At 38.8% G+C, this 27,385-nt stretch overlaps 1 protein-coding gene across 2 annotated transcripts; it reads right to left on the reverse strand.

Moving 5' to 3' along the window:
- Positions 1–26,505, reverse strand: ABRAXAS2 (abraxas 2, BRISC complex subunit). Of its 2 annotated transcripts, XM_045568012.1 has the most exons (10): positions 26,395–26,496; positions 22,654–22,744; positions 17,440–17,476; positions 16,661–16,727; positions 11,872–12,062; positions 10,869–10,988; positions 10,279–10,363; positions 8,643–8,757; positions 5,530–5,868; positions 1–371 (listed from the first exon to the last, which is right to left on the reverse strand). In XM_045568012.1, exons 1-10 carry the CDS (start codon positions 26,491–26,493, stop codon positions 358–360), a joined length of 1,158 nt encoding a protein of 385 aa, XP_045423968.1. In that variant the 5' UTR covers positions 26,494–26,496; the 3' UTR covers positions 1–357. The 2 variants fall into 2 exon arrangements, with proteins under 2 accessions (XP_045423968.1, XP_045423967.1); XM_045568011.1 differs by lacking the exon at positions 1–371 and having other exon boundaries at positions 3,711–5,868; positions 26,395–26,505.
- Between the last annotated feature and the right edge of the window lie 880 nt (positions 26,506–27,385).

Genomic DNA, 27,385 nt, shown 5'->3' on the forward strand with positions numbered 1-27,385 from the left:
AAAAAAAAAAAGGACCGTTTGCCAATCATGCTTGTTTGTCCAAGTATAAGGCCACAAATAATTTTCCAAAATAACCAAAGGACAAAGTTTAAAACAACAGCTGTTTCTAAGGTGGACTTTGTTCTTTCAGTAATGGTACATAGCCTTTGTGCATATTTCCTGTCTTGACTCTAGACAGTTCTGTGAACTGCACCAGGCTTTAGGTTCAAAGGCTGTTGGCCAGACCCTACCATGGCCTTGGAAAAAAACCGAACCAATGAAAGAAACAATATGATACTCCTGGGACTGCTTTCCAGGCCCTTCCAGGTTCCTCTGGAGGACTGCGTACAGCTCTCTTCAGATGGTGACCTTGGCTTCTCAGGACACTTTACCTAGAAAGACATTAAAATGTAGTTAGGCCAGCTGCAAGGTGATTGCTTCCATGGCACTTTACAGTTTACAAAGACATCTTCACACGTTTCCCATGAATCCTTGCAGCCACACTAAGGAGGAACATCACTACTCTGAGCCCATCTTACAGGTAAGATAACGGAGGTCCTGACAGGCTAAGAGACTTCTCAGGACCACACAGCTAGTACTGGGTGGGGTTCATTCTAAATGCAAATCTTTTAACTCCAACTTGTCTATATTGCCTCTACACTTTGCTGAATTTGTCACCCCCTGCACTGCATAATGACCTCAACGGGTCTAGGTTAGGAAACTTTTCTAGGTTTGCTGCACAAAAGAAGGCAGAATTTTTACCAGTAACTCTCCAGATGATAGTCTTTGTTTTACTGCCTAATCTTTCGAGAACAAGCATATTCACAGGGCAACTTTGCTCATTTGGGTCCCCCTTATTACCATTCCTATTTTCCTTTAATAGTCAAGCAACAAGTATTTACTGATACCCACTCTCTGCCGGCCAGGCCTGGAATTCTGAGGTGCCTCAGTAATTGCCCTCCCCTTGAAGGCTTCACAACCTTCTGGCAGAATCACATGCACTAAATCTATAATAATTTTCAATCATGTGCTGTGTGCTAGCTACACCAAGATACATGCAAGGTGCTCGGGTTACACAATCCTCCCACTGAGTCAGAAAGGTTTGCTAAAGGAGGTGACATTTGAGCAGGGCCTTAAACAATGAGTAGGATTGTGACAGATTGGGAAGATGGAGAATCTTTAAGGAGTCAAGTTGCATAAAATGCACCTCTCAACTTTCCATTTCATGTGTGCCAGGGACCTACCCTGTACTTATTATTTCTGAAGATCGGTTACTTACTGTTCCTCCCACATACACATACCCTAAAACTGCCAAAAAGATCTTTGGATGATCACATTCTAGTACAGATAAACCACATGTGTTTCAAATCAGTCAAGACCTAATGGCCCCCAGCTGTATCAAACAGGGCCCATAATTGGTTGGTCGCAACAAATTCCCAAGCAAGTATATATCTGCTTTGGAATTCAACACTTTCCAGACTTGTTTGTATGTGGATTGGACTGACAAGGATCTATGCATCCTAATGTTTTGCTACATCTAAGGTACCCCCAGCAGGAAGGACACCATCTTAAAGAATGACACAAGCATGACCCAAGAGTCTTGCAAAGTGAGTGTCCACAAGATCATGGAAATCACTCTTACATTTTAAGACTCCAAAACTCCACGTTGTAGGAGGCACTTTTGCCTTAGAGAAATATGGTAAATAATTGCTCCAGTTTTGAATCACCCTCACTTTCTGAAAGCATTTCGTAAGTGCTTTTAGAAATTTTAAAAAATGAATTCTGAACTAAGAGAAGTTGAATTGGCTCCAAATTTATTAGAAAAACAATCAAAGTCGAGGAAAAACAAAACACAAGTACATGATTTTATCTGGAAATGAGATAAATGGTGACTACAAGGAAGTTAGCAGCATCAACGAGGCTGATCTTATATTGGCCACAGATCTGAAAAATTGACGTGTGGTGGTGAAGAGACCAAGAGAATCATGATGTTTCCAGAATCACCTCTAGGGTGGTGTGCATGAAATAATTCATGTGGTCAATGACCCATCATTTCTGAAGTCTCTTATTATATAAACACTTATTACAGAAAAATTAGAAAATGCAAATAAATAAAAGCAGCAGGGGTGGGAATCACCCATATTGCCACATCCCAGGGACAACACTGTTAACACTTATGTGAACATACTTCCAGACAGCTTTGTATCAAGAACAATCCTACATGAATGTTTTTCCCCACAAAAATCATATCATACCTTACATACTATCTGGAACCCTGGGTTTCTTCATTTGTTATCTAGAAACAATCTTTCCATGTCAAGAAAACTTTTTAACTTCTACCTCAATATGTGTAATGGCTGCGAAGACCATTTCTTCTGGAGGCCTATCAAAATTTAACCATTCCACTATCATTAGCATTAATGTTATTTCCAGTTTTTTGCTATCAGAAATAGGCTGCAGTGAGCCTCCTTTTCCTAAACACTACATCCTGGACCATGTTTAACATCTGCCATTCAATGGGACATTTTCCTGTCGATGTTCCAAGGCTTCACGGCTAGAGGGTACCCCTTCCCCAATCTCTAGGGATCAGAGGAACTCCAGAGTAACCCAGCTTGCATGGACTCTATGTCCTGACTCTTGGCTTATTGAGGATATTACAAAAACCACTATAAAAAGGAAGAGAGCTAAGCTAAATCCCAGAACTTTTCCAAAATCTGTTTGTAATAAAGTTGCAAAGTAAACATTTTTCGTTATTTTTTAGCACCACATTTGTGGAACCATTTGCCCTCAGGCTCACTGTCTGGCAGAATCTAGGTTTGCTGTGGGAAAGGATGAAACGGAATCTTGTAAAAGAAGGAAGATCTTTTAGCAACTGCAATGAAACCTACTGTCAAGGCAAGTCAGACCCAGAACACGGTTGATAACCATTACTTACTTCTACTATTTTGTTATTTTACATTATCCCAGACTCTTTTTTAACCTTCTTAAAATATAGATTTCTAAGACAATCAATGTAAATAATTTTCTTAAAGCAGTTATTGTCAGTGCCCCACTGTGTCTAGAATTTAAAAATATATATCCTGAATATCTGGGGATGAGATTTCTGTTTTTATGTTTCAATCCCACTCCAGAAAAAACAATTACAACATGTAATTAAGCATTTCCAGACATCTAAGTAAGTTAAAAGAACCATATCTTTTTTTCTCCGAATAGTTGGAGGAGATATCGAGTACAATCCTAAAAGGCTATAATTCACACATTAAAATCCTGCCGCAAGCAGACTCTCAGCTCGGATTCTGCAAGAGCTACATCACTCAGCCGGAGCGGCTCCTACAGAATCTGGAATACGCTTGTTAGCCAGCAGATCCTCATTCTAGGATTATCCCACAATTCCTGAGACACTCTAAGAGCACCAAGTTCCGCAGTAGCACAATTGCTAGGGAATCCAAACTGAGGAGTCACTTCAAACATGATCAGTTCTTCTGTGAAAGATGCCTTTTGGGGACCTTTCCAAGATTCAATTTTATACTCAATTGATATTTAGTTCTCCAGGTAAATCGAAATAAACAATTCTACTGAAGTCAGTCTGACAAAAAGTTTGCGTGGAGATGAGTTTTAATGCCTTTTAAAAATTTTAAAAGCTCTGTTAAGTCTACTATGAACTGCCAGAATGACCACACTGAGGCAAGACCTTATCGGTAGATGCTGAGACAGACATTAAAACAATTGTATCATGATTAAATAAGTTTTTATTGTCACATTTAACTGCTTTGTCGGATATACATTGTAGATTCCAGTATGGCATAAAAAAAATATTTTCCTGAATGTGAAAATCTGAACACAAGAGATGGCAATGGCACTTCAAAAAAAAAAAAAAAAATTAAATTCACACTGGTGCTGAAGCTGCTTAGCAGGCAGCTGATAAAAACTGGAACACATTTGCAGACAAAGTGGTCTACAACATTTTAAACCAAATGGCAGTGGTGTAAGGCCAACAAAACCAGGACAGTAAAACACAGACCCCCATAGAGTGAATGGCAGTTTTAGCATTTCATTTTTTAGTCCACATATTGTCTAATTTAGTATTGGAACTGGAGTTCAGTGAATAAATGTCTATCCTATAAAATTACTTTTTCAGAACCCAGATTTTAAGCCGCTCTAACAACTTCCTTATTCTTACAGGTTTTAACTAAGCCAAAGGAGAGGCAGCTAAACAAGTACTAACTTCATGGGCTGACCTCGTCACAAAATGGTGGGTCTTGTCATTTCCAAACCAGGAGCCCAACACGCTCCTGAATGTCTTAGTGGTTTCACACATTCTGGGCAAAACTAGAAAACAAGCAGTAATTAAATAAAAACATAAGTGCATCCCAAGAGAGTCTCTACATATTCTATAATTATTCCCCAAATGGCAACTTAAAAAAAAATAAGTATAGTTATTCAGATTTAAAACAAATCTTTATTCAAGATTCCCAAATAGTTTATTAAATGTCTTTCCTCCACAGATAAAACTAACACTAGGATTTGTCAGAAGATCTAAATGAGTTATATCCCTTACATATGAACTCAGCTAAATCCACTGTGTCTGGAATCTGTTCATCATAAAACTCAGGTGTGGTACATAACTCCTGTCTGTTATCCACTGCTATGTGTTCTTTAAGACTCCAGAATAGAGACCATAAACGTGCTAGTGCAACACAGCAGTCACTGTAATCCACCAAGAGAAAAATAATTAATTTATTTTATGACATACTTATTTGGATGATTACTTACTGGTAATTAGTATTTCTACATTTTTTTTTAAAGGCAACCATTTTAAGTGACAATACATATCAGGCTAGTAGAAAAAGGTTGAAACAAAGCCCTCTCTTTAGATCTCACAAAGTCATGCAGACAAGAGAAGGAATATCCAATTTGTTCCAATCGGGCTTCTTGGAATTATCAAAATTTCTTTTCTGGCAAAGATGAATTTGGCTCATCATAGAAAGAAGTTCTTTGAAGGCTGCTGCTAAACTCATTTCCCTTTGAAAAAGTAAATTTCAAGGCATGATAGTGCAAGAGGTAAGTTTTTGATTTATAGAACATTTATAGACTAATTGTGCTTAGTCTCTAATTTTCAATTTATTTTAAAGAACAGAAACTACGCTGATAAGTTTCACTTTGCCTAAATTTACCAGTACATCCATGAATCGCACCAGAATTAGGACAATTTGATTATCTTAATGATTCTGTCATGAAACCTGCACAGTGCATCCAAAGGAGAAGACCAGCGGATGGAGCCCCACAAGCTCTGTGCACAAGGACTCATTTCGTAGGAGTCAGAGTGTCTGAGAAAACAGTTCTCCCTCAAGATTAAGTCCTCAAATCACTCTCTCAATAAGCAATTAAGGAAAACAGTGCTAAGTGGAGAGTATCTTGTTTAAATCTGGGAGGTTTGAGGGTTCCTGGGGTCCTCCTCGGGATGTGTCATGGGTTGAGAGTCCTTTGAATGTGAGTATTCGCTATTAGAGGGCTCTGTAGGGTCAATCAAATTTTCGTAATCACTGTCACCTGATTCTTCACCACTGTCTCCGGCTGCTCTTTGGGAAGGAGGAAGGTCTGCCCTACTTCCAGGGTACTTCAGTCCGGCACTGGTGGACGCATAGTTGGAAGAGCCCACGGCTTGGGGTCGAGGCAGAAAGACACTCCTTTCCATGCGAGAATGGCTCAAAGTACTTTCTTGATTGTTTGGGTGAAAATCAGAATAAGGAGGAGGAGGATCAGAGGCCTCTGCATCTCCAAGTGGACTTCTACCTTCAGCTGCAAACCCAGAATAGGGCATCCGAGGACTGAACACTGGTTCCAAACTTTCAGATGGCATCTGTCTGTTCAACATTGCCTGCTGCAATCCTGGGTGAAAGCAGGAAAAGTATTTTAACACTTTCTACATTTTCACAACTTTTCATCTCAATGCACTACATGGTCAACCTGAATGTTCTAGAAAATAGCAACAAGGCAGTGAAATTGACTGTTATTATTTTACAATACATAGTGCTTTATAATTTAAAAAATATTTCCCTAGACATTAATCCATTTAAGCACCATAACAACTTTCTGAAGTGTTATTATTACCATTGTTAATATTGTCTCCATTATATAGGCAAACAACTGGAGTTCAGAAAGGTGAAGGGATCTGCTCAACGGAACAGCTAGATGTGGGCCCTGATACTCAGAATGCAGGTCTTGTCATGCTAAATCCTGTGCTATTTCCCCTACCTGGGGCTCACTGAGCTCAAAGACTGTGGGGCCCGAAGGATGAAACCCAAACAATCCTCACCACCCTTTCTTTACAGGTCATGGGAATGTGAGGTTTTCCTTGAAAGCCTCACATCAAAAACATATTCTCTTTGGAAAGCTGAGGTAGGAGAATTGCTTGAGCCCAGGAGTTTGAGACCAGCCTGAGCAATGTAGCGAGACTCCATCTCTACAAAAAATTTAAAAATGGTGGCACATGCCTGTAGTCTCAGCTACTCGGGAGGCTGAGGTGGGATGATCCCTTGAACCCAGGAGTTTGAGGTTGCAGCAGGCTATGATAATACCACTACACTCTAGCCCAGGCAAGAGAGTAAGACCCTGTTTCAAAAAAGAAAACAAAAAACCACGAAAACATATTTACAGCTACCTGTCACAATACACTTACCCACCTCCTCCTTAAAAGTTTAAAAGTCCTAAAAAAATAAATGGATAAAAGTTTAAAAGCCCTATGTTAAGTGGCTGATTTTCCAGGAACTAGACCACAATTTTACATTTTTATGAATGCTCAAAAATAGCCCACGTATATCAGTTTATATAGTCTTAAATATTTCTTAAGTAATATTTTTGTCTATTATAAGGCAGGAGGATTGGTTAAGGTCAAGAGTTTGAGATCAGCCTGAGCAAGAATAAGACCCCGTCTCTACTAAAGATAGAAAAAAATTAGCCAGGCATGGTGGCACTAAAGTTGAAAAAAATTAGTTTCTAAGTCAAGGTTTAACAAGTAGTCCCAGTTACTTGGGAGGCTGAGGCAGGAGGATTGCTTAAGCCCAGGAGTTTGAGGTTGCTGTGAGCTATGATGACACCTCTGCACTCTAGCCTGGGCAATAGAGTGAGACTCTGTTTCAAAAAAAAAAAAAAAAAGATACACACTGATACAAATTTAGAAAATTTGGAAAGGAACAACGAAGATAAAAATTGCCCACAATTCTATCATCCAGATAACACTGTTAGGATTTTGGTAAAAAGAGCATAGGATTTTGAGTTAAAAGACCTAAATTTTAACTACCAGGCCCCTACTTACTAGCTGTGTTACTTAGTCATTAATCCTTGCTGAACTCCAGTTTTATTATTGAGCTTTGTGTGTGTGTGTATGTACTTTAAACACAGGTGACATTACTGTGTTTATACTGTTTCATATTCCTAATTTTTTTCACTCAAGATTATATATTGGGCATTAACTCAAATGGCTGTATAATATTTCATCATATTTATGTACCATAATTTTTTCTTTTGGAGACAGAGTCTCACTCTGTTGCCCAGGCTGGAGTGCAGTGGTGCAATCACAGCTCACTGCAACCTGCAACTCCTGGGTTCAAGTGCATGCCACCATACCCAACTAATTTTTTTTAAAAATTGTTTGTAGAGACAAAGTCTCGCTATGTTGCCTAGGCTGGTCTTAAGCTCCTGGGCTCAAGCTATCTTCCCACCTTGGCCTCCCACAGTGCTGGGATTACAGGTGTGAGTCATTGCACCTGGCCTGTACCATAATTTTTTAATTTTTATTTTTTAACTGTAAGTTGACATTATAGTTATATATATTCAACTGTAATTTATTCAATTATTCTACTGTTGCTGATTCGACTACTCTAAATCCCTGTCTGTATTTCTGATTATTTCAAGAAAAATATAACAGTAAAAATAAATTGGACATCATTTACCTGGAAACATAAATTACATTTTAATTGGATTATATATACTCTTATTAAGCTAGAAAAGTTTGGCCACAACTTTCTCTCTTTTACACTTGATATTTATTACTTGCCATATGTTTTATGTTAATTCTGGTGGTATTATAGCAAACGTGTCTGTTACCATATTGGAATTATTAGATTCTTGGGCCCAATTCTCATTCACCCAGCTGATGCCTTTGCTTACTGGTATCCATTCATCCATAGCTACCAAAACCAAACATTTAAAGCCTTTACCACGACCCTGACTATGAATCAAACATAAAGTTAACAGAATTTTAGGTAGCTCCTTTATGAGGCTAGAATGAACACAGGACCCAGTCCCTACCTGCTAGCTGTGCCAGAGTTAACTTACTAATAACCATCAAGCTCACTGTAAACAGACCCCTCTGGTCAATATACACAGAAATCTGTACCAATCATTTCTTGGGGTTTATTCTAACTTCCACTTCAGCTTGACTACCTTTGGTAGTCTTTTTCTTTGTGTTTAAGAGACTTGAGGGGGATACTATGAAAAACAACACTTCCCTTCTAGAAAAGCTTCCCAAGAGAATTCCCTCCCCCAACCAGGTTAACTTGGGGCTTGCTCAGTATAGAAGGACTCATGTCATTTATTGTATAATTTGATGTTTAAAATGACATTTCCCTGATACCGAATGGTGAATTTAATAAGAAACTTACTTCTTTCTTGTTCCTTTTCATTTTTCCTCTGAGTGATTTGTCTTCTTAATTTGTTCACTTCTGCCTGACAAGATTCAACAACCCGCTCACTCTTTTCAACATCTGCACACACTGCCTGAGGGGGAGAATGACAATGAGACAGGTTAGTTTCAAAGTCAAGCACAAGGCATTCCATAAATTCAGCATTGATCACAAGCCTACGAAAAGTCCAGATTTTTTAGTTAAAAAGCAGACATACAAGGTAGAACAAAATCATAAAAGCCCAATAAGATCAGTATTGTTATTATTCAGTGATTTGGTTTCTTAATTTTAAGACTATTATGCTATTTAGCTTATAAATTCTTGAAAAATAAGGGTAAGATGGGAAAGATTTAATCTTTTCCCTTGATTAATCATTTTTATTGAAATGAAAGGGAATTTTTGGTACCAGTTTAGCTTACAAAGGAAGAACAAAAGATAAGACAGGAATGAGAAGCTTTCAACTATTATTTATTACCAACAATCGAAAATCAGATAAGACAGATTTATTTAACAGAAAATATTTATAATGAGGGAAAGTTGAAAAAAATAGTTTCTAAGTCAAGGTTTAATAAAAGATAACTATTTGAGGCTGTATCTATGTAATGCAGCCATTTATAATCAGGGTACTCTATGTGACATTGGTGTTTTCAGAACAGGCCTTATGCAATCAACAATGAAATATAACAGCCACTTTGAAGTCCCTTGGCCAGTGCTGATAGGCAGAGAAGGGCATGGTCATGAATTTAGGACAAAAAGCTGTTTTTCACTGCACGTTCTTTCCATAGCAGAAATACCAGAAACTTCCAGAAAGTAGGCCAGTCACCAGTGAGCCTGTATAAAGTTCCCTATACTCCTAGGTATACAGTGATCCTAATTTGGAACACTGACACCTCAGGTGCTTTCTCCTTTTGCCCCAGGGGGAATTCAGTCTGCTTTCCTCCTTCTATTCATTGGCACCTTCTTCCTTAAAGCCAGGTCTCCTCCAGCCTGAAAGAGCGTCTCAACTTTACCACTTTCCCTCTTGGCCTCAAAGGCAAGTTCAAGGGCTCTTTTGTTCTTAGGGTTTTAGAGCAAAGTACTAATAACACATCAGGGATGATGAAAAGACGTGGGAAGGTACTGTTAGCACCTAGCTCAGTATCTGGCTTATAGGGGATGTTTCCATAAATGTTAGTTGCATGAATGACTAGGAATGAGCAGGCTCTGCTGGATCCTCCCACTTAATGGAGGCAGCTAGGAGCAAAGTGAGTGAACTAGAACAAAGGAAGCAGAGCTGCAACACGTTATGGGTACCTTTTGATGTTGTCTGTACTTAGAATATAACTGATGGGGACCGCTGTGTTCTTAGCAACCCTTCTTAATACATTCTTCTAGAAAAAACACTATTACAAATGGGGCCACAAGTATTTAAAACAATGGTATTAATAACGTACTTCAGAGTCTCTACTTTAGGCACAGAATGAGTGAGGCTGACTTTGATACTATTTTGGGGAAGCACATTCTGACTTTTGGACTTTAATTCATTTGTCAGTTGGAAGCTAATTGAAAATTAATGTAGAATTAAAAGCATTTGGGGAATACGAATAAGATGAAAATCAGTAAATAAGTCAGTTACCTGCACTTTCTCCTGAAGTGCGTTGTAAACCTGATATATTGCCCTGATGTCTTTCATTACTCCGTCCTTGTCAAAAAAGTCAGTACTTTAAGACAGAAAAAAAGGTCACAGAATTACCATATCTGCTGCGAACCTGAAGGCATTTTTCCTATCATTTTTGACCTATTACTTAAATGTTGTGACTCCAAGATGACAAGTTTAAGCAATAATGCCCACACCACTAGAATTAAAGAGAAATAAAAAGGAACCCACATTACCAAGAAAATTTTAAAATAAGCTATACATTTTTAGTGACTATGTTTAGCTTTTAAAACCTCAAAAATACATACTCTATCCAAACTTTTGTATCAATTACAAAAAAAATTGTGGTAAATGATAAAAAAATTTGATAAGAAGAAATTATCTTTTCAATAAGAATAAAATTTGGATATATGCTGCTGGTCTCTAGAGAATTACCTTACTGAGTTCTTCAATTTCAATCATGTCAAACTTGATTTTACATTTCTCCATACATCTTTTAAATATTATTAACAAAAGAAATACTATTGACAGAAGGAAGGAAAAAACTCTCATTTTACCTTTATACTTACCCATGTTCTTTAATAACTTTGGCATAACTCTGAGAAGTATTTGGCACTGAAGACACTTTGTACTCTTGCTGGCTAGTATTGCCTAGATTGGGAATAGCAAGTGATATCCTTTGATTATACCTACAGAGAAAATTGAGGAAGAGGAAGAGATCATGTTAAAAATACTACTCTATCCTAAGAATCAGGCCTGGTAATAAGAGTCTTAGTCTCTGACAGTGGTAAACTAACAGAGGGTCTCACGGAGCACATACTTCTTCAGACAACCCAAGGATGCATGAATTAGCAATTTTTCCCTTCCCTTAAGGAGGAATGTTGATTGCAAAGTCCTTGAAAGCAGAGGTCATGTCTTATACATCATCTGCAACCCCACAGCAAATGACCCAGTGCTGAGCATGTTGTAAGTGTTCAAGAAATACCTACAGATTAATTAATGAAATCTTGCAAATGGCTGCTTAACAATTAATAATTATTTTCACTGATGTTGATTTAATTTATTCCACAATAAATAAATTTCCAAAGGGAAACCTTTCTGCTATTTACAGAGAGACATGATCACATAATCATATGGATTTTTTGCTTTAACAAGTTCACAATGCAAAACCTTCATTAACCAGCAGGTGGATCAATTTTACAATTTTGTCTTTGCAATCTACATTTTAAAATTACAATCAGACTTCTGTAGCAATAAAACTACATTTCTACATAATAGATTATGGAGAAGCAAATGATGATTTCTATCAGTGTATTCCTATAAGAATTTATGCATAATAAATATGTCTTGCTAATGCTTCTTGATCCAAAAATAATTTTAATTTATATAAATAACTGACAAGGAAAATACCTTCTCTAACTACAAAGATAACTAGCTAAAGAGAATTATAAAAGCTTTTCTTTAAAGATGCTATAAAATGCACTATAATGTACATTTTCAAAGGTGTGAATCTCAATTACTTGTATCAACATCTTTCTGTTTCTGTGAGGCTGGTGGGAAAGCTTTCTTTACCTTCGGTTTGGTCTAAAGAGGACGTATTCTAAAGCATGAGTGGAATTGTTGGCAGTGGAGATGAAGCTGAAGAGAAGGAAGACGAGGTCGGGCACACCGAGGATGCGGGTGAGCTGCTTGTGGAGGACCTGCTCTCTGTATGACATCTGCTGTTGCGTATTGCGCCGGAATCTGTACCATCCAATAACTTTCTGCAGCAAGAACAGAAAAAACAGTATTTGAAGTTGCATGAAATCTTACAAACTTAATTCTGAATGTATCCATAGAAACATGTGCACACAAATGTTCATAGTAGCTTTACGTGCAATAGCCTCAAACTGAAAACAACCCAATTGTCCACCAGCAGGCAAATGGATAAACAAATTGTGGTAGATCCATACATTGGAATACTACCCGGTAATAAAAAGGAACAAACTACTGATATATACTACATGGAAGAATCCCAAAATAATTAAGCTCAGTGAAAGAAGCCAGATCAAAAAAAAAAAAAAAAGTATGTGTTATAGGATTCTATGTATATAAAATTTTAGAAAATGAAAACTAATCTGTAGTGACACAAAGCAGATTAGTGGTTGACTGGAATGGGGATAGGGAAGGGTGAGAAGGTGGGATTAGAAAAGGGCATAAGGAAACTTTCCCAGGTGATAGATACGCTCATTGCCTCACTGTGGTGACAGTTTCATGGGTACATACATGCATCAAACTTATCAAAATATACACTCTAAATATGTGCAGTTTACTATATGTCAATTCTACCTCAATACTCTATTTTTAAAGTTTAGCTTTTGCTGGGCACAGTGGTTCACACCTGTAATCCCAGTACTTTTGGAGGCTGAGGCAGGAGGATCGCTTGAGCCCAGAAGTTGGAGACCAGCCTGGGCAACATAGTGAGACCCTGTTTCTATAAAAACTTATTAATAAAAAAAAAAATTAGCCAGGCGTGGTAGAGTGTGCCTTTAGTCCTAGCTACTTGGGAGACTAAGGCAAGAGGATCGCTTGAGCCCAGGAGTTTGAGGCTGTAGTGAGCTATGATCATGCCACTGCACTTTAGCCTGAGTGACAGAGATCCTGTATTCAAAAAAAAAAAAAAAGTAAGTTTAGCTTTGTCAGCTTGAGCTATACCCTAACTAAACTGGCTAAAGTAAATTAAACTGATATGCTTTCTGGAAGAAAACTTCTCATAATGATTTGCTGGACACCTGGAAGACAGATGGTGTAAGAGACATCCGGAAGCCTGCTAAAATGCAGATTCTTGGACCCCACTCAAATCTACAGAATCAGAACCTCTAAGGGTAGAGTTAGGAATCTGAATTTAGGGTAAGTTTCTGAGTTTTTCTTTTGGATATTGAAATTCTTCTGTTGTAGAAACAATTCTTTTTGAGGCAGGGTCTTACTCTGTTGTCCAGGCTAGAATACAGTGGTGTCATCATAGCTCACTGCAACCTCAAACTCCTGGGCTCAAGCAATCATCCTGCCTCACCATCTGGAGTACTAGAACAATAGGTGCTCGTGTATTAAAAAATTTTTTTGTAGAGACACGGTGTTGCCATGTTTCTCAGGCTTGTCTCCAACTCCTGGCCGCAAGCAATCCTCCCACCTCAGCCTACCAAAATGCTGGGATTACAGGAGTGAACCACCATGCCCAGTCACAATTCAATCCTTTATTAGAAGAACAATCTGCATATACCTTCCTTCTTTGAAACAAAACCTTTCAGTAAAAATCCTGTTTTATTAAGTAAAGTTAGTTTAAAACTATTAGTATCATATTAAAATCAACAGTAAATTTAGATTATGTTCTGGCACTCTAGCCCAGGAGACAGAGCAAGACTCTGTCTCCAAAAAAACAGTTAAAAGTAGTTTTCCCTTCAAGAAAAAGTAGACAGAAAAACTGTCAATTGGCTAGAGCTATGGATGTGTGTGAATAGGGCACATTTCCATCTAAGACTCAATACACCACACTAAATGTAGGAATTACCTCCTCTGGAGGACTGGGGCATGTCTCACACTTTCTCTGTCTCCTTGCAAAGCCTGAACAGTGCTAGCATATTGGCTGTTTTCATGAAATACTCATTGATAAAAGAATCTTGCAACGGCTATTGGATGAATAAATAATAGTGCTTTTCAGTTACGCCAGTTTCAACTGTTTCATTGCATTTGTAATTTTTTTTCTAGCTGCCTTTTAAACAGAAACTTCATTTATATTTTCTGAGAAGTGGGGACCTTATTAATTTATGTCAAATATCAACTGACAGTAATCAATTTATTGTTTTGATATTTGCCCATAGTTTTAAATAGATTCTCCTCATTCTGATGAATGAAGGATGAGATGCCAAATTAATCTGCACTGGTAATATCTTTGATTCTACCTTTTAGAGTGAACAAACAAGATAGTTGCAAGGCTACTGAGAAACTATGTCACTGATGTTGAAAAGCACATTTTGAATAACTATATTAGGGTCATGATAAAGAATTATGGTATCTTTCCCTAAAATCTTATCTCTGCTGAAGTCTCGCAGCCAGTTTCTCACATAGACTTCCTATTTTATTTTCTGTGCTAGACATTCACTTTCATTTTCTGAAGCCAAAGCAATCGCCCCCAAACTGAGCACATTTATCATCTTTAGCTTATGTTCTTTTTGGCCCTATGATACTAGGATGGCTATTACAGCTACCTTTATTTATTTCAGAGCTTCTGGAAGACATAAATCTGCCTTACTTGCTTTGTTTGGCCTTTGCCTAAAACCTAAGGCCTGTGCAAACTTTGTTAGCACATATGGATTCTGCCAGAACAGTAATTTAGCCCAATGACCATGCCGCACCTACTGGGAGATTTTCATACCAGAAACATTAGCCTCTATCTTAAGCCTAACATTTTAAATGTACCTTTTGGGTAGTATAACCACCCTTTTTAGGTGAAGATATAATTTAATTTTGTACCTTTCCTGCGGAAAAAAGTCCAAACTACAATCAATTATAAAGAGCTTTTCTGTCATCTAAATGTTTATCATCTCTGCTTTTGTGCTGGAAATTTGGATTTTTGAAAAAAAAACCGTTACAGAGTTCATATTATGTATAAAGTATCACAGGAAATGCAATGAAATGTACAACATAGTTTTTGACCTCAACAAATATAATGGAAAACGAAACATGATTTCCAAGTAAAGTACAGCAACAAACTTGTATCAAAGGAAAGGAAAACACAAACGTTTGTTTTAACACAAAGTTTTATAAAATCAAAACTACAAATCAACTTTTAACATTTTTGAGACTCTTAGCCCCAGTAAAAGCAAAGTCAACTCCAGATGACAACTTATTTAGATCTACTGTGTCTCAAAACAGCCAATCCTAATCTAAAATATGAAAATAAGTTGGTGTCTGGGAGATGAGGCTGGAGCACTAAGAGATTCCAGGATATATACTCTTGGGCAAAAATCTGAAAATGAGTGCAGGACCACGTGATGCCCTTCCCACTCAGGTGGGCAGCTTGGTTAGACTGTCAGGACTCAGCACCTCTAGCACTTACTAGCATACAAAAAGCCATTTCCCCTTGCTTCCGACCTACCCTTCAACAATTCCCATTCTTCCCCTTATCCTTACATGCTTTTCTTTCTTCCTTTGCATGAAATATACCCATCAGTGGTACTAAGAAGGTCCTGTACATTAGAAAGGATGTTGATTTGATCTAACTGCACTTACTCCTGACACCCTTAAACAAAGGCATTTTGTTTTCTGTTTGGCAAGTTAAAGACTTTCATTGGGCACTTTTTTCTCAAGTGATGACTAATAACCAATCTATTTTTCTAGAATTAATATCCCAAGGTAAAAAAAGTAAAACCTATAGATGGTACAACAGAGTAAATTATAAATGAGATTATCAGACAATACTGCAGCAATAAAACTTTGATTCAATTTCAGTTTCATTCAGACTTATTTACCATACATAACCAGAACATCATATGCATATGTTCACAGAAATAATAAACACATGACCTTTTGAAAAAACATCTGTGTTCAACTTTAATTGAGCTTGAAAGAGTAATATATCCAAAGATGTTTGATTGCAATTTACATTTTAGAAATAGTTTTCCTGATTATAAAATTAATGCATGTTTATTAAATATTTACAAAATTATTTTTTAAATTACAAAGTAGAAAGAACCACAGAGTCAACTAACTATTGTTAACTTCCCAGATTATAGTTATTGTTTTTCTTCTGATTTTTACACAATGGAATCATACTATAAATAGATATTTAAGGTGGGGCGAGGTGGCTCACGCTTGTAATCCTAGCACTCTGCGAGGCCAAGGCAGAGGATCACTCGAGGTCAGAAGTTCGAGACCAGCCTGAGTAAGAGCGAGACCCCCGTCTCTACTAAAAAAATAGAAAGAAATTAGCTGGACAACTAAAAAAATATATAGAAAAAGTTAGCCAGCATGGTGGCACATGCCTGTAGTCCAAGCTACTCGGGAGGCTGAGGCAGTAGGACTGCTTGAGCCCAGGAGTTTGAGGTTGCTGTGAGCTAGGCTGACGCCACGGCATTCTAACCCAGACAACAGAGTGAGATTCTGTCTCAAAAAAAAAAAAAAAATAGATATTTAAGTTTTTAAAATTAACATACTGTAAACACTGTTTCACATTGGAAATTTACCTTTAAAATCTATTTAATAGAACTCTCACATATTAATACCAAATCTCACTGTTCCATTTTACATTTCTATCTGGTTTTAAGTTTGGGTGATAAGATAAGGAATGATTTCCAAATCAGACTGGGCAAAACATAGAACATACCTTTCTCCGATCTTTAAGAATCCTGTCCAGACTCTCTTCATTAACTTTGCTTGCATAATCATAAAAACTATTTAAGAGAAAAAAATATTTTATTAAAATCACATAGTATTGTGAAATGGACATGCTTAGCTACATGTGTCTATGGGGCATCTAACCCTAAGATATAACTGTTTGTTTTCAATAGGTATATAAAGAGAACTTAGTCTAAATGCTTTCCTGACACAAGGTGTCTTTTGCATCAAAGAATACTCAAGAGATTGCTACGGTCAAAAGATATTAATTCCACACATGGAAGGTGCTGATAGCAAGTAATTACAAAATGTGGGGTTTCAAATGGCTGTGACATCTTTTCTTTGTCTCTAAGTATCAATTACTTATGAAAAAAAGACAATGCAGCAGCTCATTTTCTGAGAAATGAAGAAGAGAAAAAAATATTTGTTGAATGCTTAATAAGACACTTGGCTGCATGCTTTCTCATGTTATTTCAGTTCATTCTCCCTTCAGTGCTGGGATGTATTAGTTCAGCCCAACAATTCAACAAGTTTTATTCCCAATTTTTTAGATAAAAACACTGAGGTTAAGTGACTTGCCTCTTCCCCTTTTCCTAACCTAACACAGTGCCATGCACAGAGCATGCAATAAATAAATGAATTTGGGTCACCTGGGTTATACTCTCAACTTTATAACCATAATCAGCCTCAGGCCTAAATTCGCTAGTTTTTTTTATCAATCAATCCTTTTAATAAGGACTAATGTCTACAGAGAAGGATGTGGCTTACCTAAAAAGTTTTGAACAAGGCTGATGGTTATGGATTTCTGTAATTAGAAAAGAGGAAATACATCTCAGTTAGTCATGTAAAACACAGGAAATTATAAAATAGCTCAAGATTTATTTTTTATCCCAAATCTCAGACAATAAAAAGTCAGTTTTCCTCTCCCAAACAGGTGCTGCCTGTACACCAGTGAAACCAGTGTGACTTCTTAACATTTACACTTAGGTACACTTTCCCAGAACAAAGGAAACTAGAGAATGAAAGTTCTATTTCCATTTGTCCGTGTATGATGACCACACATCTGAAAGCTTTTATTCAGGGACATGCAGCTATGGTGTGCCTTGCTCAATCTTACCTATTTAGACAAAGTATAATAAGAAAAAAGTAACCCCTTACTGGAAGCATTTAATAAAGGTGCCTAAAAGCTGTGAGGGCAACCTAGGGAGAGAAGGACCTTAACCACCTCCCCATCAATAACCAACTAATAACTCATGACAACTTGGGCCAGGTGTTTTGAAGGGGAAGGAACTCTGGAAGTCTGTTAACCCTTTGAAAGACGGTCAGTACTGAGGGAAATAGTCATTTATAAGGCAGATTGTAACAGCTTCTGAAAAGTTGCTGTGATTAAGCAGAGCGAACAATTTCTTCAGGCTCATCAGGGGGCTTAGGGTCTGGCTTTCTTTATAAGACCATGAGACTAATTGACCATTCAATTCTATTAATCACATTCTCCTAGAGAGTGACTCATTGCCTGCTGTTTAAAAAGCCATAGCCCCGGAGTTCCAGGCTGTAATTTTAACTCAATTAAAATGAAACCACAGCCTTGAAGGACATGGTGCTATGCCCATTAGCTTCTGTATTTGTGTTAATGCTGCCAAAACACACGCATAAATGCAGTATTTCCACAGGAGAGAAAAGCTCATTTGCCTAACTATACAAATAAGAAAACCTCATCTAGAAATATTTCCTTCTTTTATCACTAAAAATGATACAGTATAACATCGTAAGTTATTCCAGAGATACTGTTAGTAATTAGGATGCAGAAAATATGTAGCAAAAATATTACCTGGAATTCAGGGAAAAGAAAAACTCAACTTCTACTTTAAAGGAAAGAATATTTTGAGTTTTTTTGGGTTTTTTTTTTTCCCCTTTTAAAAAAACTTTAATAGATTTAGGTGGTACAAGTTGAATTTCATTACATGCATATATCGTATAGTGGTAAAGTCTAGGCTTTTAGTGTACCCATTACCTGAATAGTGCACATTGTGCCCATAGGTAATTTTTCATCCCTCATCCCTCCCATCTTCCCCCCTGTTGAGTCTCTGATGTCCATTATACTACTCTGTGGGCCCTTGTGTAGCCACAGTTTAGCTCCCACTTATAAGTGAGAATATGCAGCATTTATTTTTGTGTTTGAAAGGAAAGAATATTTTGTTTAATGAAATCCCTGGAGTAAGTGCTGAACTCTGAATGCACACGCCTGTTACCAATCTACCCTAGCAGTATCCTTCATGATTTACAACCTGGATTAGAAGCACACTAAAGACATGCTCTAGATACCATGTGGTGTTCTCTGAAGGAAGTTAAAGCTGTCTAAGTTTTTTTGCAATCCTAAGCACCCCATGGAAAAAACAGCGCTATGGCCTCCAACATGAAAAAGCTACAGATTGGAATGAAGTTGGAGGGCATATTAACTGACAGGTAGACCTTTGGAAATAGGCAGAGGTTAGGCAGCCTCACCTAGGATTTCCAGAGTTTCCCATGCCTCAATAGTGCATCCACACAGTAGACTTCTCTCCATGAACATACGGCTCCCTGCACGTAGGTCTTTACCAACCCCTACCATGTGGTACTGTTGTTCTTGCTTCTTTTCCTGGTGGGTGAGTACAACAGTTCCTCTCCTTCCCCCTTCCATTCTTTCCAATGATTGTTACTGCATGTCCTCATTAACTGAGGACACTTGTCTGTTGCTGCCTCTCCTCTACCACTCCTAGAACTAAGGGGGATAGCTCTCCTTAAAGTGAGTTAGCACCAGCTTTTTATTTTATTTTATTTTATTTTTGAGACAGAGTCTCACTCTGTTGCCCAGGCTAGAGTGCCGTGGCATCAGCCTAGCTCACAGCAATCTCCAACTCCTGGGCTCAAGCGATCCTTCTGCCTCAGCCTCCCGAGTAGCTGGGACTACAGGCACGCACCACCATGCCCGGCTTTATATTTTTAGTTGTCCAGCTAGTTTCTATTTTTAGTAGAGATGGGGTTGCACTCTTGCTCAGGCTGGTCTCAAACTCCTGAGCTCAAACGATCCACCCACCTTGGCCTCCCAGAGTGCTAGGATTACAGGCGTGAGCCACCGCGCCTGGACAGCACCACCTTTTTAAATTAATATGTACTCAAAACAAGATGCAGACATTTTGTGTCGAAAATGTGAATACTCCATATTAAGTCATCCTATTGCAGAGGGTAAGGTAAAAGGTGTCTGTGCATGGAGTCAGACATTTGCAACAAATAATAAATGTGGTCAATTTATTTTACTTAAAACATCTTATTCTGGAGGTTAAGATATGCCAGAGAATCTCTTTGCAGCACTGGTAGTAAATCCTGCTCAAGGCACTTTCCCTTATGTTTGACCTTTCAATCCACGTTTTCCAGAGTCCCTGGTTTATGTTTTTGGATTTTTTTTTTTTTTTTGAGACAGAGTCTTGCTCTCTTGCCTAGGCCAGCTAGAGTGCTGTGGTGTCAGCCTAGCTCAGAGCAACCTCAAACTCCTGCCTCAGCCTCCCGAGTAGCTGGGACTACAGGCACACACCATCACATCCTGCTAATTTTTTCTATTTTTAGTAGAGATGGGGTCTTGCTCTTGCTCAGGCTGGTCTTGAACTCCTGACCTCAAGTGATCCTGCCGCGCTGGCCTCCCAAAGTGCTAGGATTATAGGTATGAGCCACTGGGCCCGGCTGCTTTGGATGTTTTTATTTTTAAAAGAAAAAGGTTACAATGGTGACAATATATTTAATATTAGCAAACACTTTGTTCATGAGATGCATAATCATTTCAATGATCTTAATGTTGCTAATAAATTAAAGATTATACAGCAAGAGATGGTTGTCATGGCACCATATTAACTGGCACATTCTATTGATTGTTATTTCTCCATGTCTACAATAACATGAAAACTGGTATTTACTGTGGTGTATGAATCAAAGGATCAGTACATTATGCTATGTAGAATTTTAATTATTTTACCATTCTAGTTCTTTAAAAATAAACAAATAGCCAGAATATTCATCAAAAGTGCTATTTTTGTGATCATGCCAGATGAGAGAGCACTTACTTTCATGGCTTTCAGTTAGTTAACTGCATCTGGCAATTTAACCTTCATCCACCAGATTAATTTTGAAAACCCAAGTGCAAATAATAAATAACTGCACAGATGTCCTATGAAACAAAATTCTGTTTTAGGATTTTAAGTAATTAAACAAAACAAAAACAAAAAACCCTCAATGAAAAACGAGCTATACTCTGTACACAGATCAAGTCTTAGTAAGTCAATAATGTGGGGAGTGGGTTGAGTGGGTTTTACGGCTTTGATCCTTTAGGACTGCCGTCCCCAATCCGCAGGCTGCAGCCCAGTACTGGTCCATGGCCTACTAGGAAAACAGGGCTGCACATCGCTGCCTGAGCTCCGCCTTCCCCTGCCCCATCCTCCACACCACCCCACAACCGACCCCCCACCCTGTGGAAAAAATTGTCTTCCATGAAACTGATCCCTGGTGCTGTAAAGGTTGGGGACCACTGCTTTAGGAGACAGTTCAGTCTCTTGTTTTTCCCCAACCCTAACCCCACCTCAGTCCTCACCCTGCCCCCTAACCCGTGTACTAGAAGGCTTGGAATTGATGACTTGTTTCCAACACGACCTAACCTGCCTGCCGTATTTCAAACCACAAACCACTCATCTTCATGCATTGTGTATTTTAGTCACATAGAATCAGGCCAGATCCCCTGCATGTTTTATACACTCTTTACTCTCTGTTCCCTTGAATATACTGCCCACTGGCCCTAGGTTCACCTTCTTGCTGAGATCTTTACTGATTTTCCCACTAGCAGTTTTTCTCTCAACTCTGGACACTTACAGGATTTTCTTTATTCCTTTCTTACAGCACTCATCTTGCACTGTCTGGTATTTCTTCATACCTGTCCTACCCCTGGAAGGCAGGGATGATTGTGAGTATTTCTCTGACTGTCCAGCACATGCCCCCCACACAGAAGTTCTTCAATAAATGTTTGCTGCATAAATAAATGAAATGTTCCTTGCTTTCCTCTATCAGAATGTGCTGTTAGTGACCTGCCCGAGGTGCACCTGAAAGGACTATGATCACTATCAAAAGGAGACTCATCTAAAGAGAGTAGATGCATCTATAAAGACTCCTTCCTCTTCTTCAGCAGTCTCCCCCAAAGTGGCTATTTGGCTTATTCTCAGAAGCCTGTGTAGGTTTAACAAATATCCCATGCAAACAACTGTGAACACCTTTGCTGGATGCCTCCAGGAAGGAGTGGCACAACACATCCATTGCTTATAGTATGAGGTGATACTGGCAATGGGGAGAGTCTAATTTGCACACTTGAGATTCACTGTTTTTTTGTTTTTTGAGACACGGTCTTGCTCTGTTGTCCAGGCTAGAATAAAGTGGCATCATCTTAGCTCACTGCAACCTCAAACTCCTGGGCTCAAGCGATCCTCCTGCCTCAGCCTCCCAAGTAGCTGGGACTACAGGTGTATGCCACCATGCCGGGCTAATTTTTCTATTTGTTGTAGAGATAGGGTCTTACTATATTGCTCAGGCTGGTCTCAAACTCCTGGCCTCAAGTGATCCTCCTGCTTTGGCCTCCCAAAGTGCCAGGATTATAGGCATGAGCCACCATGTCTGGCCTTCACTGTGGTTTTGAAAAGACTATCAATTATATGGTCACACAGCAATTCAGTAAAGTCAGACCAGTTGGTGAATAATAGGAGACCTACATGTACACCTATGCATTGTAAGTTTATACTGACTTACAAAAACATCTCATATCATTTATAGTGCAAATACTTTGTTTTTTTAGTCGAAATAATTTTAGTTTTTCATATGTACTCTTTTAATACTTTAAAGTTAGTTAAGAGCAAAAAAACAGTAAATATTATATACAAAAAGGATATTTCTAAGGTCAATGATAAATTTACTTACCAATTACTTGCAGAAATTCTGTGTTACTGATTTGTGAGTCACTGATGCTAAAGGTTTCCTCTTGTCTTACCTCTCCCAGCAAAAATCCTTCCTAAAAGAAACCAAAAAATAGTTGCAGACTAAAAATAAAGATGATTTTTACCGAAATTAAGAGGAATTGAGAACATGACTTTATAATAATTTCAACAATAATCCAAATAAGCTTGCCATGTGAACCAACTACTATTCTATAAACCAAGTAGACTCAAGCAATCTTAGGGTATTTATAATTGGATTGTTTGAAAAAAGAATTCCATAACAAGATAAAATATTTTAATCCCTTTAAGTCTTCCCTGTTTTTTGAAGTAAAAGTAAGTAGAGTGAATTCATCACCTAAATCCTAAGTCTCATAACCAATGTCAAAAAAGCTCAGGAAGCAGAAACATTCCAAAGTTGTTTTCTTGAAACAGCATACATTTTATTTGTTTTAAAAACACTACTAAAGATGAAAGGATAAATAAGTTAACACAATGACAACTACGTGCTCTTGTACAGGCTGGCATAGAAAATTAGGATTTCAGCAGATAAATTTCATATCATTTACATGAAAACTTTTCTTTAATAAATGCAGAGCTTAATTTATTAACAACTTTGGGGAATATATACCACCACAATCAATTCTGGATTACTTGGCATATTACCTACCATTTGAGTATTTGCTGTCATGTTCAGAACAAGCACAGTTGGAGAAGATATACCATAAATGTCAAAATAACTTTCTTTAGAGAGAGTAAATTGATAAGCTGTCCTGGAATCTCTCTCCCCAGACACCCACATGGCTTAGTCCTTCCCTTCATTTAGATCTTCACTCACATGGCACTCATCAGAGAGGCCTTGCCTGACCAACATATCAGAAACAGCATCTGCCAGGCACTCTCTCCTCTTTGCCCTGCATTCTTTTTCTTCTTAGTCTTCTCACTATACCCCATATTGCATATTTATATAAATGAATAAATTTATTTATTACCCTGGCTAAAATGTAAGCTCCATGAGAGCAGGGACTTTGTGTTTGTTTACTGCTATATTTCAGCACCTAGCACAGTGCCTAACACATAGTAGGTACTCAACAAATACTGGATGAATAAATTTGTTGAAACAATGCCCTTATACTATATCCTTGTATTCTGGATTGATCATTCAAATCAATTAAAGAAGTTTCCTAGTTTAAAAACATTTCCAGTTTAAAGTGAGAATCTGTGGGGGTGAGGGGAGAGACAGATGCTTTATAGCCTAGTTTTTGTATTTGATTTGGGGAGGAGGAGTGTTCTAAAATACTAAATCATCACGTTCAGGGCATCTCAAACTTGAGAAATATACAGATTCTCTCAAAAAAAAAACAAAACTGTTTCAGACCCAAAGGAGTACCTATGACTACTAGTTTGAGAAATACCAACTAAATAAGCTTGTTTTACCCTCTGAAAGTCTTTCAATTATGAGTTCTCACCACAAAAGAAGTTTTATCTTGTAACAACCAAAAAAAAAAAAAAAACTTATAGGATGCTCAATTAAATTTGAATTTCAGATAAACAAATAATTTTTATGTAAGATACGGGATATACTTATACTAAAAATTATTTCCTATTTATCTAAAATTCAAATTTGAGTGACCTGTATTTTATCTGGTAACTTTACAATAGTCCTCAGTTTGAGAAACAAACAGTAAGACAAATCTACAATGACATCAAGACATTCTAAAGCCAAGTACAAAATGAATGTTTATTTATCTGTTGTTCTGGATTACCTAAACCACTGTTACTTCATAGCAGGGGTAGGCAAACTACAGTGTGAGAGCTAAATCCAGCCCAATGCCTGGTAGGGTATGGCCTGCAAGCTAAGAATGGTTTCTACATTTTTAAATGGTTGCAAAAAATAGAAATATTTCATGAAATGTGAAAATTATATGAAATTTAAGTTTCAGTGTCTACAAATAAAGTTTTATTGGAATATAGTCACTATTCTTTTACTTTCTGTAGCTGCTTTCTCCCTGCAACAGCAGAGTTGAGTAATTGCTATAGAAATCATATGGCTTGCAAAGCCTAAAAAATTTATTATCTAGCCCTTTACAGAAAAAGTTTGCTCACCCCAGCTCTATAGAATAATGAGTGGTTTTAACTTAATTTCTTGCCTGGACAAAAGTTATGTACCACAGAAGTAAATTGTTGGTTCTTCAACTTTAAAACTGAAATTATTTTCAGGTTTCCCACATCAGTAATTGTGGTAAGGTTAATATAACCAGGCATGGTTATATAAAACACAGTTGTGAACTATTGGCATTGGTGAAAATTTCCTTGAATAGTGTAGATATTGAGGGGATATCTCTTTAAGTTAATAACAATCTAAGTAATATAGCCAACTCACTGAAGCTGGTAGAAAAACTTCATTTTTCAACAGGTAGCTCTTTATTCTTATAATAATCTTGCTTTATGTATAAACTGTGATACTACTAGGCACTCTAAGAAATAAACAGGGTAAAGAAGCATCACTGAACCCATATTTAATAGTCCATGGACACTAGGGGTATCACAAACCACCTACATATGGAACTGCATTACATTATTAAATAACCAGCTGCGGTACCACAGGCCATAATGTCCAAAGTTGCCTCTGGGAAAGCCCATGCTGCATATATTCCTATCATTAACCTCTACCATCAACCCTGAACAGATGAAAGGTACAATAATTTAATTCCATTCAATTTACTAATGGAATCACCTCTCTGTGAAATCAGCTTTTATTAATGGAAGCTAAGATTGCTGACATCAAACCAAATCCTGTTCCTCCTTCTGCAGCATATCATTTTGCTTTGTAATGACAACCACAAAAAACCACACACATTTAATTAATTTGAATAATTCACTCTTATCATTTAAAATAATCCCCCAATTTGATGGGTAAATTAAATACTCCCCTTAAAAGAAAAATTATCTAGTTTCACAAAGAATTTTCAACCAGAGGTCAGTGACATTAAAAGACAATTCGAAAATAAAGACATTGAAACAGAAAGGTTTTGCTCCCCCTGTGGGCTCCAAAGCCTATGCATTTCCGATCACTCATTCGTGGGCCTGGCACTTCCCTATTTTATTGTGATCTTAGAACATTCGCCAAAGAACTGAACATGCAACTTCAGGGAAATGCAAATAGACCCTGCACCTAATGCTCCTGTTTACAGTCTCCATTTTCCATCGGGGCGAAGAAAACACACAACCGTGTCTAACAAGTATGAATAGTGACAGCCATGGTTTTACTCGTTGCACCCGACGACAACATGTGAGACCAGCGGGCGGGGCTCAGTGCCTCGCCTCCTAAACGAAAAGCCCGGCCTCTGAACTCCTTCCCGACCCCGGTCGCCCCTCATAAAGTCTAGCACCCTCATTCTCAGGGAGGGGCAGGCACTCGGTTTCCACCAAGTGACTCCTGACACTGCGGGGGGAGGCAGGCGGGACAGCTTTGCTGGACCAAAGACAGTAGTCCCGGGACGGCCAGGCGGCGGAGGGCGCCAAGCGAGGGGGCCCGTCCCAGGGGCGAAAGAGCCCCGGGAGTCAGGAGCTCGCCGGGGGCGGGAGCCGCCCCGGTCACTGGTTCCTCTGGCCGGCCCTGGTGCCCGGGGGTCGAGCCCCAAGCGGTCCCGGCTTGGCCGCAAGCGCCGGCCTAATGCGGAGGCTGAAAGCCCCCAGCGGCCGCGGCAGGGGGTCCGGCACCTACGTGGTCCGCGTTGCTGTTGGCGCTGTGGAAACACACAGCGCTGAAGGTGTAGCCCGAAATGGAAGCCGCCATGATGGAAATCTCCAACTCCCCCATCATGCCCCGCGGCGGGCCCACAGCCTTCCGGCCGGCCCCGCCCCTCAGCATCCTGGGAAATGGAGTCTGTGGCGGTGGCGGCGGCGGCCTGGGCCGAAGGGCAGAGCGTCCGGCGGTGAGGGCGGAGAAAGGCCGGCTTTCGCAATTAAAAGGACCCAGGCACTGTAACCTTCGCAGGGGTGTCTCTCCCGGCACGCCTCAGACAACACCTCCTCTGTGTGGCCCTTGACAGTTTCCCCAAACAGTTCTTAACCTTTGCAAATCAAGCTCTAAGCTGCTAAGCGTGAGAAGCAAACACCTACGGAACTCAAGGGTAAAAGCAGGGAGATGATTCAGGCCACTGAACGGTGTGGGGTTGGACACAGGAGTAACAGGATGCGATATCAGTTAACATGACCACTCAGGCTGCAAAGTTAAGACTAGTCTGGAGGCCGGAGGGGGGGACGGGAAGAGGGAAAAGGGAGGTTATCACCACAGTCCAGAGGGCCACCTCCCTTTCTCTCACACCCTGCATTTGATCAGCTAGCATAATCTTCAAAAGATACCCAGAACCCTACAATTCACCACCAGCACATCTACCACCCTGGTCCAAGCCACCATCATCCTTCCCCTGGATTATTGTAACAGCCTCTAACGCAGAGGGTCTGCACTGGTGGCAGTTTTGCCCCTCAGAGGGCCTTTGCCAATGTTTGGAGACATTTTCATATGTCACAATTTGGGGGAAGGTGCCACTGGCACCCAGGATGCTAAACAATGTCCTACAATGCACAGGACAGGCCCCACAACAAAGAATGGTCAATGGTGATGAGGTTGAGAAACCCTGTGTTCCTGCTTCTGCCTTTAACTCTTTCCTTGCCAAATCTACTCTCAACATAGCAGCCCAAATGGTCATGTC

The sequence above is a fragment of the Lemur catta genome, chromosome 14, assembly GCF_020740605.2.
Source record: "Lemur catta isolate mLemCat1 chromosome 14, mLemCat1.pri, whole genome shotgun sequence".
In the NCBI taxonomy this organism is placed as follows: domain Eukaryota; kingdom Metazoa; phylum Chordata; class Mammalia; order Primates; family Lemuridae; genus Lemur; species Lemur catta.